Below are 13,850 nucleotides of genomic sequence, written 5' to 3' on the forward strand. Positions count from 1 at the left end.
TTGTCCACTCGATGCTGGCCAAAAATGAGGTGATTTTCAGTGTCTGCAATGGCCAGGGATATTGACAGATATTCTCTGCAGCCACGTCATCCACTAGTCTACAGACCAAGCCCTGGGCAGGCACGAGTTTACAGCTTTAGTCCTAGATCTGAACAGGCTTTGGCTGCATGCAGGCAGCCCGGCTCATTTGGGTTAAATTTTCAGATCAATTTTTCTCCAACAGCCTTTGGTGGCGCTGCAGGGTAAGAAATATGGAACAGGCCACTTTGCTGTGAACCTCTGGTCTGCAGCACAAGCTGCAGAAAATGTGAGAGGAATGACAAATTGAAGCTTAGGTTTAATAGCTTGTCCCAGCATAATCATTTTATGTTCTAAAGACAAGGGCTGATTAATAGCTTTTTTAAAAGTGAAGGCCTTGAAGTAGGAAATATACTGTCTGCTAAAATACTTTTCTGTACAATAATTCAAAATCAGAGTTACAATGTAAGAAAAATCCAATCAAAAAGAATCAGGCGTAATAAGCATTTCTTATGGAGTAAGAAATTATTTCTCATCAACTGAGAATCTGGCTTCTTCTAATGGAAATTCAGTGTTCTGAAAATGTACTAGGATGGCAGCTAGGGAAACAGCAGTTCTCTCCTGATTCACAGCAGAAGACCAAGCAGACAAACATAAATGCCCTTAATTCTAAAATATACTTAAATCCTTTACCAGAGAGACAACCATTCTGGGAAGAATAGTAGTGTTTGTTCTTCATCTCCAGTCCAGATCCCAGTTTCTCTGTCAAACCTGTTAGCCCTGCCAGTAAGGGAGGATGCTAGTTGATGTCATTTGTTTTATGGCATGGCTACTTTTTCAAGAGGTAGTAAAAAGACAGCAAACTCATTTCACATATGCTATCAGAAAATGCATAAATAGCAGCATTAGCAATCATAGTCATTTCAGTTATATAGAAAATATTAATCCATTTAAAGAGACATCTATTTTGATTATTTTACAGCTTTGTTAGAGATATCTTCCAAGATGGTGGTACCCCTTGCTATCTTTAGCAGGAAAGACATCTGTACGTTGAAATATCTTTGTGATATTTATTGATAAAATTACACACTAGACATTGAAAGAATATCTCTTATTTTTTAACATAGAGCAAATGACATCTCTTAACTGTTTATTTTTATGTCAAAAAGTGCAGGTAGAAATGGCACATACATGAGGCCTCTGTTCATAACTTCCTGGATCATGGGTTACCTATTATTGTGAACCTTATGTATCATCTATTTATTTATAATTGCTCTACCGACAAATTTCAATTTCCTATGCACATTCCTGAACAGCTTTGAGATAAAGCTCTAATCTGAACCCCAAAGTGTAGCATTTTCCAATTCACAGAAGTTTCCATGGCTCACAGTTTTCTTGCTGCATATTTATAGCAATCTTTCCAAAACACTGAGAAGAGGGAAGAGAAAAGGGGTTAGTCTTCAGAAGCTCTCTGACACCTACAGATAGCAATAAGTATTGAGTGGGATTTTCCAAATGCTACCAGAAAGCCTGTAAGAAAATCATTCTTACTGTAGGATTTATAACCACACATTTCAGAATACACAGAAATATATTGGAAACAATATTTCTTTGGTACAAAGCTTGATTTAATGGTACTTCCAAACAGTCAAAGAAACAGAGCCCCACATCCTGGTACAAAAGACAAGAGTCTTACAATTTTTTTTCCTACGTGTCTGCTTTTTCCAGTGGTAGCTATTAATTTCACATTAAGTACCAGTAACAGCTACCTTTTCTGCCCACTTTTGGCTCAGGATCACAACACATGTTCATGGATTTACCTGAGGAATTTGTTAAGATCTCCATGCTTCATATACTCGAAGACCATGATGAGTGGATCACCCTCAACACAGACACCATAGAATTTGACAATGTGCTCATGTTGCAGGTTAGTCAGCAGTTCTGCCTCACGGTGGAAGTCCTTGCGGGCATTATCGCTGGCATCTTTCAGTGTCTGGTGGAGAAAATAAAAATATAAGGAAGGACAGATGTTCACAGAAGGTAGGAAATATGTGGGATAGCCCTGTAAGGGTAAGATAAGGACACAGTACAGCATGGAGGATGGAGGAAGTACTTTCTAAATAACTCTTTTAGAAATGCAGATGTGATCTGAAGTGCAATTAAATAATGGCAGTACAATTTTCATTCTCCTGCCACATGTTATTCCAAACAAACAGTTTTCTTGTAAGAGAATGTATGAATACTTATGCTCTTGCTGTGACAAGTGTTTTCCAAACACAGAACAAATAAACTGATCTCATCCCAAAAATATACTAGTACACAGCTGGTTTGTATCCTTGAGCATTTAACTCAAGCAACCCCTAGTATCCTGCTGGTATTTATCTTTCTTATTATTTCTTTAAAATAAAACTCTGCTTGTTTAAAATACATGGTATTAATGTAGATCCATTCTTTATGTACTGCTGATGTTAGTCCCTTAGGTAGATTTACACAAATGTCCCTAGACCAGAATAACCTAAGATTTCAGCCAAAAACTTCTTTGAAATTCTGTAAATCTACTCACATGACTAAGATTAGGCATATGTGTAAGTAACTGAAGGTCAAATCCTAAAGTGATAGACATGGAGGAAAGCAGGTGCACAGAGGAATTCTGGGGCATCATTGGATCAAATAGGAGGCTTAAATGTTGTATAATGAAATAATACTAATTTAACTGTCACACATAGGCAGTTTCTGATTTCTCCTTACAAACCACATTTCAAAAGCAAGAAAACAATTTCATGCACAAAAAAAAAAAGCATGTCCTGACACCAATTAAATGAGGAATAATTATAATTGACAATAAACCACTAATAGTCTCTGTAGTCAAGAGGTACAGTGGTTTGCTATACTAATTCAAAAAATATTTCTAAAACCACAAGAGAAAGATGGCAAGTTACTAACATTCACAATTTATTCTTCACAGAAACTGCTGTCTGGGCTCTGTACCTCTGATTTTAACAATACTTAGGTTTAATACAATGGAAGATAAGACACAAAAGTAGTGGTGATGTTTTAACTAAAGATGCCTTTTTCCTGGCCATCTAGTCCCTTTACTTTCTATCCTGAATTAATATGTAGAGCATGAGACCAACAACACTCACCAGAACAGAAACAGAGTAAGTTGACACTGTCCAATTGTTCTGCCAACAAACTGAGTTTTTAGCAGCAGTAGTCATAGTTTGTTCAAGCTTTTTGTTCAATAGTGACAATTCTGTCCACTTTTCTAGTATTATATGTGTGCATGTGTGAAGAAGAGGCTAGAAGGTGACTGTTGGAAAAAACACATCTTTTACTTGTGATACCGCAATCCTGGGTCCTGAAAACTGAATAGCTACCATACTAAAATTCAGATGGGGGGACAAGGACTAGGGCAGCATGGACTGCTGCCTTCCAAGTTCAGGGGACTTTATTTGTGGATTTCAGCCTCTGTGGATCCTAGAAGCAAGAGAAGGCACTCATGCCTTACATGTCCCTTCTCTGAGGAATGTACTTCTGAATCTTAACATACCTTCAGGCGCAGAATCCTTTTTTCCATAAGCTTTGCCAATGATGCAACAAGGATATTGCTTCATCAAGGCTTCACTAGCCACAATATATTAGTATACACAGCTTCCCACTGGACATCAAATTTGCTTCCCACTATGGGCTACACACAATCACATCTGAACTGAGTGAGGGCTGGAACTGAAGTGTTTTCCAATACTTTCAGGCTCTGGGATGATGCTTTAACATGATGCAGGCAACAACACACAGTCCAGTGTATCTTACATATACTGAAATCACTTGTAATAATTCTGTTGTCACTTGCGTTTCCTCTGGTAGTTTCATATATGAAGAAATTGGACTGTAATTATTCTCAATAACAGAATTAGAAGAAACAATTAATACAAAATGCATTTTTAAATACTAGCAATCTGGAAAAAAACTGCCAGGGAGAAGCAGAGGCTGATCCTCTTTCTAGCAGGCTCTTTCCCTGGAAAGACAGTAAAAATGCTGACAGCTCTGTCCTGCGAGGATGGCATATTGTACATTTGAGAAGATGCTTTTTATCTCACAGAAACAGCAAAATTATCATATGACAGAGCAGTTGCCATGGCAATTCCACATTTTCTGTCAAACAGCAAAATGCAGAAAAGTCTAAAACTCAGGTGAAACTCATGCAGGGTTTCTACTACCATGGGCTGACTAGAATTTCTGTCACCCACCATTGCAAAATCTCCTTTTCATTATTTCATGCAGCGCACAGAATAGACACAGTGCATGAGAGAGAACTGGCACAGTCAGGCAAGGAGGAGACTGGAAGGTAAAAAAATTAATAAGTATGTAGAATTTACATAGAAATGACATTGACTAATGCATTTACCTTGTTCTCAGTACAAGAAAAAAAGAAAAAAACCAAAATAAAACCCTAAGAGCACAAAGAGAGGAAAGACATATTAATTATTATTATCATTACTGACAAGAATGCCAAAGCTCTGCATACAAAGCACTTTCACCAGTCGACAGGAGGTTTTCCCAAGTAAGATCTGAGATTCAATCATATTGCTTTCCAGCCACTCCATGTGCCCTGTGCTGCCCTGTGCTCTGCAGTGAGTGTGGGCTCTCACACCACTCTGTCTGACACCACCTGTGCCACTCTGACACCACAGAGCTGCCTTCATGGGCAAGTCAGAGCAACAGCAGGAGGATGGGGCTGTCACCAACATCAGCAGGACTTGGTAGCCAAACTCTCAAGGCAGCTACATGACTACTACTGTTACTTTCTACTGTTTCAGCCTTCCCCTACAAAATAATTGCTACTGCTTCCCATCAACATACGAGACCTGACTGGTATGTTTCCTCAAGAAAAGAAGGGGTGGTTTTGAGTCTTCTCAGAACTGAAGGTCTGAAGAGAATTGGAAATCTTTGGTTTTCCTGTGCAGGTGCCATGGAAATGTTTTTGATCTCACACACATAGCAGTCTGCTAGCTGAGAAAAACCTCCCAGGGGAGCCAGAGGCAGCTGCTAACCTGTGCCTTGTCAACCTCACCTCTCGCTCTGGATAGGCTACACTAGTATGAGATTGTGCCTGGGATTCAATCCTATGACGAGAGAGTATTGAGCCAGGCCTGAACAAACATAGCAAATGCCCTCAAGAAAACAATAATTTTTCCTTCCTCCTTCCTCTGCTCTCTAAAAGTGCCTGATATGATGTGCTATGGGGGCAATGCTAGTCCAACACCCAGGTTTTGTCCTATGGAAAGTATTTCCAAGCACTCTGTGTTATCTCCAAAAACCTCACACTAATCAAAACCAATTTAAACACATTGCCTTTCTCCTCTTTAAAGGAGCAAAAGCTCATGCTCTTTGGTATTTTATGCTAGGCCTGATCTTTTTTATCTTCGCAGATTTTTCTGGACCTCTTAGCTCCTAAATAATTTGCTGCAGCAACCTCAGCATTTTGGATACCAGCTGACTAATAAGAAGGGAACATGTTGAGTTTGAAGGAGGGATGCTCAGGGCCAGGGATGAGCAATACAGTTTTCCAGCAACTGGCAGGCACAGGGAGCTGACAGGGACCACTAGCCAACCTGACCCCCATTGCGCGGTTGAGGCTGTGCCTGCTAGCTGCTGAAATCTCCCTGGCACCACCTTACTCTTCAGCAAGAACCTAGGTCCACTGGCTTACCAAATATATTTTATAGTAATTGGTGTGTTCTGGTTTTACCATGATGCTGAAGCTCTCTAAAGCTGTTGTTGTGTGTCAGGAGGAGCTGCCCATTGCTGCTGGAATCCAGGTCTGCTCGTCTACTACTAACTCGGGGATGGAGTCCAGACACCTTCCTTCACTGAAGTGCAGGATAGCTGTACTCCAGTGGAGGCTCTATCCCTCGACCTCTTCTCTGGCTGAGGGATACCTGTTATCTGAGGTTGGTAACCACAGTGAAAGAGACAAGCATCAGGCAATTAACCCCTCAGTTATGTGAGGACAGTATTGACTGGCTCAGTTCACCAAAAAATTTCCTCTGTGACAACAGCTAGCGTTACATCTTTAAGAGCCAATGACAGAAACATAAAATGGGAATAACCTGTTCCCAGAGGTAATTCTTCCCACAGCTGCCTGCAAGATTCTTATTAAGGACACTATAAAGAGAGGATTTGATAAAAAAATATATAAAAAACCCAAAATAGTATGAGAAATTGCCCAGAAAATGCATAGATTTGTCATCTAGGTCTACATATGGAGACATATGTACCTTTAAAGGCTGAATACTCTTCCATTTGATTTACACTGAGAATGAGCAGCAGAGAGAAAGTGCAGTGCAGCCTTTAACAACAAAAGTGCTAGGCTTCATTTAGACAGGAATTTCAAAAGGAACAAGTAAATGGAAATACTTTAATTTTGCTTTAATCAAGCAGTTCCCTAAAGTGATAGAGGAAAGGCCATTTCCATGAAACCACTAAAATACAACAAAAAATTCATTCAGATCTAGTTTTGTCATCTCCTATCTCTTGCTTTTTCCTGTCTATGCTATATCGCTTCAGGGCTTAATCTTTTTTCTCACCAGTCAACATGACTGAACTACTCCAAGTATCGAAAAGCTTATAACCTTTGCAAATCCAAAAACCTATATTTGATGGAGCACTCTACAAGACTATTCTCCTTTCACGTTCTTCCATTGTCAGATTCAAGACTCTATTTCTTGTTACCAAATTCAAAAAGATGATCTACATGATTTCTTTTACTGTGTGGTTTCCTCCAAAATGCACACATGGTTGCCTAATTGTGACCTGTCAGATAAAATTATTTTCTGGTCACTTGGCATAGCCCAAATTCTGGACATCTATTCCCCCTGCACTTAATGAGATATTTCAAATCCTGGACACCTCATTTAGTTTTGGCAGAATGTTACAGATGGAGATAAAAGATTGTTTTCAGGGAAAGTTTTCAAACTCTGAGAGTGTAGTTTCACCAATACTGTTTTCTAGCTACATCCACAGCTAAGGTCAACAGCTAACCTCAGCTCTTGGATTTTGGGGGGAAAAATAGGGCTTTGTGCAGAGAAGAAGGCTTGGTCTCCAAGCTATATTAATGAAAACTACCCACAGACAATTTCAGTTGCTGACTAAAAGAATGGCACAGTCCTGAAAAAGAAAGCTGATCTTTGCCTAGCAATTATACACATAACCTATTCACTTAGCTAGTAACAGATTTATTTTAGACACACATATATATTACATGCATTTTTAATAACCTAGACATTGTTTTTCACTAATTGTTCTTCAGACAGACTATAAAAGATTTTGCCCCCTTGTGATGCAATCTGTTTCCTCCCTTTCCTTATATGATTCAGGTCTCATTTTATAATCCACACCAAGATCAAATACCAAATTCTCTTAACACTCCATTAGCCTTGTGAACTCTTCTACATGTTCAGAACAGTTACACTGGATTATGGAATAGGAAAACATGATAATTTACAAATAAAACAGCATTAGTTGCAACCATGAATTAATAATGGTAATCCTAGACTCTTTTACCTTCACTGCCACCAAGATCTTGCCCTGCTCAGGACACAGGTTATAGCATTCCGCCAGAAAGACTTTCCCAAAGGCTCCTTCTCCCAGTTCTCTTTTAAGAACAATATTGTGGCGCTTGATGTGATGCACAACTGTAAAAGGAGACAAAACAGAGGTCAGAAGGGAGCTGCAAGTTCAGGATGGGATGGAGCCCATGCTTACAGCCACATGGAGATAGGATTGCCTGTAAAGTAGGGAAGGAATAAAAGAGCCCACATGTCACTCTTTACCATTTCCTGCAAAAAAGACTGAGTTTATACATTTGTATTTGGAGGGTAGTGCATTTTTTGGATAAGAAGACATGGAATTAAGAGTCTGGGAACAGGCCATTTATCATCATGGATGTTAGGATGACTGCTGCAAAGCATACATAAGACCTAATGCTACTTTTTAAAAAACATTAAGACAGTGAATCAGAAAACAAACAAAGCCTTTCTCACACCTTTTCTATTTTTGTGCCTTTAACAATAGCAGAACTCTCCTGTCCAAATCAAAAAAGTTTTAAAATTAACCTAAACCCAAGGTGTCCTCTAAGAAAACCCAATGTGTCCTCTTCCAACTAAATGCAACTTAACAGTCTGGCTTACTTACTACTTGTAAGCAAACCACTGCTTTCCTGTGTTTCTCACAAACACGATTTACAGTATTGATCTGAAGTAAAAGAAACAAAAGATGGACAAAGGTTTTAGTCCACATAGTGGACAGAACCTTAGTTCAACTGCTTCCCAGAATCAATTGATTCAAATCCTGAAGCCCAGGAACATTTTTTTGACTTATTTTACATTCTCCTTTCAGCAAAATCTTCCATTAAAATCTTTAATATTTAAAATACTGTACTAAATTTTGTAGACTACATTATCAATTTACAATGTTCAAGCTAAATAAAGCAGTTTTAGGGGCAGTTTAGCTGCCAGTAGGGTGGACAGCTTGTGTTGCTGAAACTGTACAATCCAGACAGCATCTGCTGATCATTTCAACCTCAGTGCACTTAGCTGTCTTTGCAAATGCTGAAGTTTAACCCTGCCTGGAAGAAGCCCATTCGCAACTTAAGTTCTAAACACAGCAAATTAAATAGCAGTGCACAGGCATCAGGGTGTCTTTGCAAGAGTGAAAATCCCACCTTGGCTGCTCAGCTGCAGGGACCAGGACTGAGCCCTGACAATAATTTAGGATCTAACCAGATGCAGACTGACACCTGCCTCCATACTTGGTCACAGGCCTATTCCAAACCAGGTGACCACTTACAAAAAAAACCACCTTGCCTCCATGACTAAAGGAGGAGTGCTGATGATAACACTAGTAGGGAGAAATGGCACAGCCTGTCCCTATTTCTATCACCAGTATTTGGAGAAAAGGACCACAGCTTACATGAGAAGAAAATGTGTGTCCCACACCCTAAGCCTACAGAAACCTAACCTGAGTACACCGCATGTAAATACACTTCGTTTCCCTGTGTGTGGACATGAGGGAAATCTGGTGCTGGAGCAGGCTCCAGAGTGAGCAATCCAGCACACATGTGCCATCTTGAGGTGGACACACACCTGAGGGACAGACCTCCACCAGATCAGCTGGCACCTGCCAGAAGGCCCCTGGCCAGTGGGCAAGCAGGCTCCCCGTGCCCTGTGCATAGAGGGGGAAGACTGGATTCTTCCCACAGCCCACCAGACTCACCAGGCTTCACTGCTTTCCCCACAGATCGTGGCTGCAGGGGGGGTTTTCATAGCCTCCTTTTCCACTGGCAAGTCTTCTAGGAGAGGCTGCACATCCCATTAGGTACATATGAAATGAGACTGCACAGTAGCTACATTTTTTACTCTTGTCACATACTGGTCTAGCATAAAATTAAATTTTGTCATGGTGATGCTTTATTTGGCCAGCTACCTTAGGAGGTCCCCTGCAGTCAGTATGAAGTTGCTTTTATTTTCATTTCCTCCTCAGCACTGGCTTTGCAAGAAAGGCTCAAAATGCAGTCAGCATAGGCCTGAACCAAAGCACTCCTTTTCCCCATGGACACTAGTTAACCAGCATCGCTGGCCTCTGCTAATACTGGTCACAAGGTGGACCAGCAGAGCTGAAAGACAGCTGCTCTGGCATGGCACCGGAGCTCCAGAGTGTGGCACGTCTCATCACCTGAGTTTTAAAAATGATTGATAACAAATGAGTGCTACCCCCTATCCCCTAAAAAACTTACCATCCAACCCTGCCTCTTGGGGAGTTCTCTTTCCCTCTGCTTTACTAATATTGCCAGGAGGATGCCTCTGTTCCTTTCCCAGAGGGGAAAGGCAGCAAAGGCAGTTTTTAATTTTTTTCTGCCCACAGCTGCCAAAGACTCAGTGATGAAGGCAATCTGAATTTTGTGTGGGTCCCCTCCATTTTGAGCCCATTATACTGCTAACGTTTGCCCCAGCAGTACAAAGATTTTTTGGGAAGCTCCTAGAGGACTTTACAAACAATAGAGTAAAAATAAATAAAAACCACACTCAATACTTCTTGGTAGTACACTTACAGCTGCTGTTAAACACTCATATAAACCAGGCATTCGAATAAACAATCCATCCCATAAACCAAACTGTAAAAGCTGAAACACAGCAAGGTGCAGAAGAGATCTGCACAGAATGTATTTGTAACTTGTTATGCTCTATCCATTACTGTTACCTTTTTGAACTGTGCTGAGTTACCAAACAAATAAAAAAACTACAGTATGACTAAATGGGCAGACCTTAAACATAAGAACAATGTAACTAAATCAAACACATATGATGTGATGGATATAAAGCTAAGGAAAAAAATCCATTTAGCACATTCAGGGCCCCAGCCATAATGACACTGTCTTAAGTGGGAGGATACTTGAGCGGGAGATACACTAGAAAATTCAGGTCAAAATCTGCTTTCAGTTACTATCAGGATAAAGCAAATTATCTCTGGTAAAGTCCAAGAGATTATCCTGGATTTACATTGACGAAACAATGCAGAATTTGGCCAAAGAGGACATAAACAAAAAAGTCATCTCATAACACTGTCTCACAAGAAAAGGTACACAAACATTCAAATGACATCTATGTATCTCCTTCCTTTGATTCTAAATGGCAATGGCTTTTGACCTGCTATTTGTACTTTTAAGAGCATATAATCTCTGGTTTTAAATCTTAACTGATAACTGTAAAAAAAAATAGGTTTCATTAAGTTGAAAGCCAAGCAAGTTGAACCTTGCTTCATATAAAATATGAAGCAAGACAAAACAAATTAAAGAAGGGTAAATGCTGAAAAGAGGCTGAATTAAAATAATACCCATACAGCTAAATCCTTAAAAGCAGGGGGCTCCCGTGGATGACTTCAGGGAACCAGAGACAAGAGGGAGTACAACTACAGAAAAAGTCTCTCTTCTCATCTCATGTTCTCAGAAGCATCTCACCAAAAGTGTCGGACCTTTAGGTATTTTACTCACTAGCAGACAGTATGTCACACTGGAAATGATGCAATCTATATTTCCAGGTATGAGACTGCACTCCCTAGGTGACCTACCTTTGATGGTGAGGCTGAACAGAGAGGGTCACACCACATTCTGGAATTAGCTCCAGCAGAATAGGCAACTCAAGATCACCTCACCACATTGAATTCCCTGAGTTGGATATGACTGAATCCAGCCAGGGACAGCAAGATACAGTATAAATTATTAATATTTTTTTTGCCCATATTTAAAAAATGAAATATGACAGAGTGAAAGTGTTTCCCCTTGGTCACAAACAATAGGTCTTAACATTTTACCACCACATGTGACCATTATACCATCTAAGCTGACCTTCTAAACTATATGGAGCATAATATTGAGCTGAATGACTTGTATGTGGCAGAAGACTGCCTCCAGAAAGAGACTGTGCCAGTCTTGATTTGAAAGTCTGGACTATCCCCTTGTTTTCATGCATAATCATTTCATTGCTTATAAAAATGCATGCCTTTTTCTTTGTCTCTTCATTATTAACTTATCTGGCTTGCATATGCCTCCTTTTCCTCCTTTTGTCTTTAGGGGACTTTCTCTGATAGTTTTAGTAGCCTTTTCAGGTTTGGTATTAAACACATGTAATCAACATCCTTCTTGCCCTTCTTGGTGAGGCAAAGAGACAGAAGTTCCTTCCCCCAGGAAAGCATTTTCTTCAGTTCACCAGTTATTGTCTTGACTTTTCTCTGGAAAATTTTTTTAAATATCCCTTTAAAAGAAGTTGTTTCCAATAGATTTTTTTCTGACTGGAAGCCACTCTCCAAAGGTTGTGATAAAAACATAAAATCAGCTCCCTATATCTCTTCACATCCATAGATTACACTAGTCCTTTCAAGGCTGGACTTCCTAAGGAGCACAAAAATGAAATACTTATGCAGTATTCATGTGAGTGTCTCATCTTGTAGACCTCACCCAATCACATTATCACAAATGTTGTAGGTTTCAAATGTGTTCCCATCTACCTCATGAGAAGAGCAATAAGATTCATGAAGAGACTGGAACATGGACTCACTGACGGACAGTAAACAGACAACAGGTGACAGGCATTACTGCTCACTGAACTACCAACACTGTAAGATCCTTTTGTGTTGCACACAAATTATCTGCTGAGTCTGCTTCTGAGGACACTGTTCTAAATTTTGCTAGTAGTGTGCATGTGGGACAGTCCTGATGCAATTTGTTGTACCAGGGCTCTGCAATGAGAATGAGAACCTTCAAGGTTCCAAGAAACCTGGCAAGGTGATATTATAAACATAATAATATCTGCATAAGTAAAAAGCAGTCATAGAAAAGACTCAGCCTGTGATGTGATGAAAAAAGTTTTGCAAATTTCTTAATTTCTTTTCCCACTATTTCTATTGCAATTGTGGACTGAACTATTTCTAAACCTTGCTAGAAAAATACGGGTGTAAATGGCCAAGTGATTGTTTAGATAGTGTATCAAATTTTTACAGCATTTGCCACTCACAAAGAAGTTTCTGCTGGAATCCTATAGAAGAAGGATACAAATTTACTACAAAGAGCATGCAGCAAGTCTAGACTGGTGGCTATCAGATTATGCAATAGCAGCATGTCTGCAGTTTCTACAAGCTATTGCCAGAATAGAAATTTTGGCTTATTGAGATATCTACTCTCTAACACGGCAAGAAAAGCCAACAACAATGCCTTTTTTTTTTTCAACCTTTTGACCTGTCAGCCTTCCCTGGATGTAGAAATAGGTCAGCTCAGTTGTATATTTCTGATTATTTGATGAATTTATTCCATACAGCATTCATTACTTATTATCCTGTATGAATTTTTGTGTAGTGCTATTGTTGTTTAATTTTTACAATGTAGCAGCAACAGTTGCTCACGTAAGGCTCATGCCCAGCAGTTGTAGGTACAAATGAACAATGTTTTCATGTCTAAATATAAATACATTTTTTGTTTATGTAAATGTGTGTGCATATATAAATGTTCATATATACATATATTTGTGTATGTACATACACACACACTATTATGTATACATATATATAATAGTCCACAACTGAGAACCAACTCACACCTTTTCAACTGAAGTAAAATAAGCTGACAGAAAATCTCCTCTCAGTACCTTGGTACTCTGCTCTAAATGAAAGGTGCTGGATGGTACCAGCTATAGAAAACTGAGTAGGGAGGATTCACAGAACAATAAGGCCAGAAAGTCACTTTGGCCTTGTCACATCACCTGTGCAAGTCCATCTTCTGAAGCACTTTGAGTCTTGTTTTGTGTCTTTGAAAAAAACACAGAATCATTCAAGAGCTGTAAACCAGTTATCTCTTGGGTGGCCTTCAGTAATTTGTCAGGTTTCTCACAAGCATTAGATCCTAAATGGGCTTTAAGGAAGGAATGGCCCACTTAAGTTCTAATGCCAGGTTGAACAAGAAGTGATCTTCCTGGATGAACTGGAGGAATTTATGAAAGACAAACAAGTGACTGTCAGGGGAATGGCAAAATTCCCAGGCACTTACTTCCCACTTGTCTGGAGTTACATCTGGTAAATCAAATAAATCTGTGATTGCTGCAGCTTAACCTTTCAGTTGCTTTGTTTACAGCTTAAATCCTCCCAGGATATATATTTAAACCCCAGAATTTTTATTTTCCTGGTTTAGAATTAGGCTTCCTTTTGTAACAGAGCTCTGCAGCACCTTGGAGGGTGCCCAGTTCTCGCCTGCCCAGCAAGGGCACCACAGATCTTGTCCACTGTAAACT

General features: G+C 39.6%; 1 protein-coding gene across 2 annotated transcripts in view; it reads right to left on the minus strand.

The window, feature by feature from the left end:
- NTRK2 (neurotrophic receptor tyrosine kinase 2) overlaps positions 1-13,850 on the minus strand; it is a 196,243-nt gene that overhangs the window by 44,186 nt on the left and 138,207 nt on the right. For both annotated transcript variants that reach the window (XM_071424841.1, XM_071424840.1), the window contains 2 exons: positions 7,582-7,712; positions 1,839-2,011 (listed from right to left, as the gene is read on the minus strand). In XM_071424841.1, the coding sequence (XP_071280942.1) occupies positions 1,839-2,011; positions 7,582-7,712 (304 nt within the window). The remainder of the gene's footprint in view (positions 1-1,838; positions 2,012-7,581; positions 7,713-13,850) is intronic.

The sequence above is a fragment of the Agelaius tricolor genome, unplaced genomic scaffold (assembly GCF_023055355.1).
Source record: "Agelaius tricolor isolate 1412-34295 unplaced genomic scaffold, bAgeTri1.0.p SCAF_4, whole genome shotgun sequence".
In the NCBI taxonomy this organism is placed as follows: Eukaryota; Metazoa; Chordata; class Aves; order Passeriformes; family Icteridae; genus Agelaius; species Agelaius tricolor.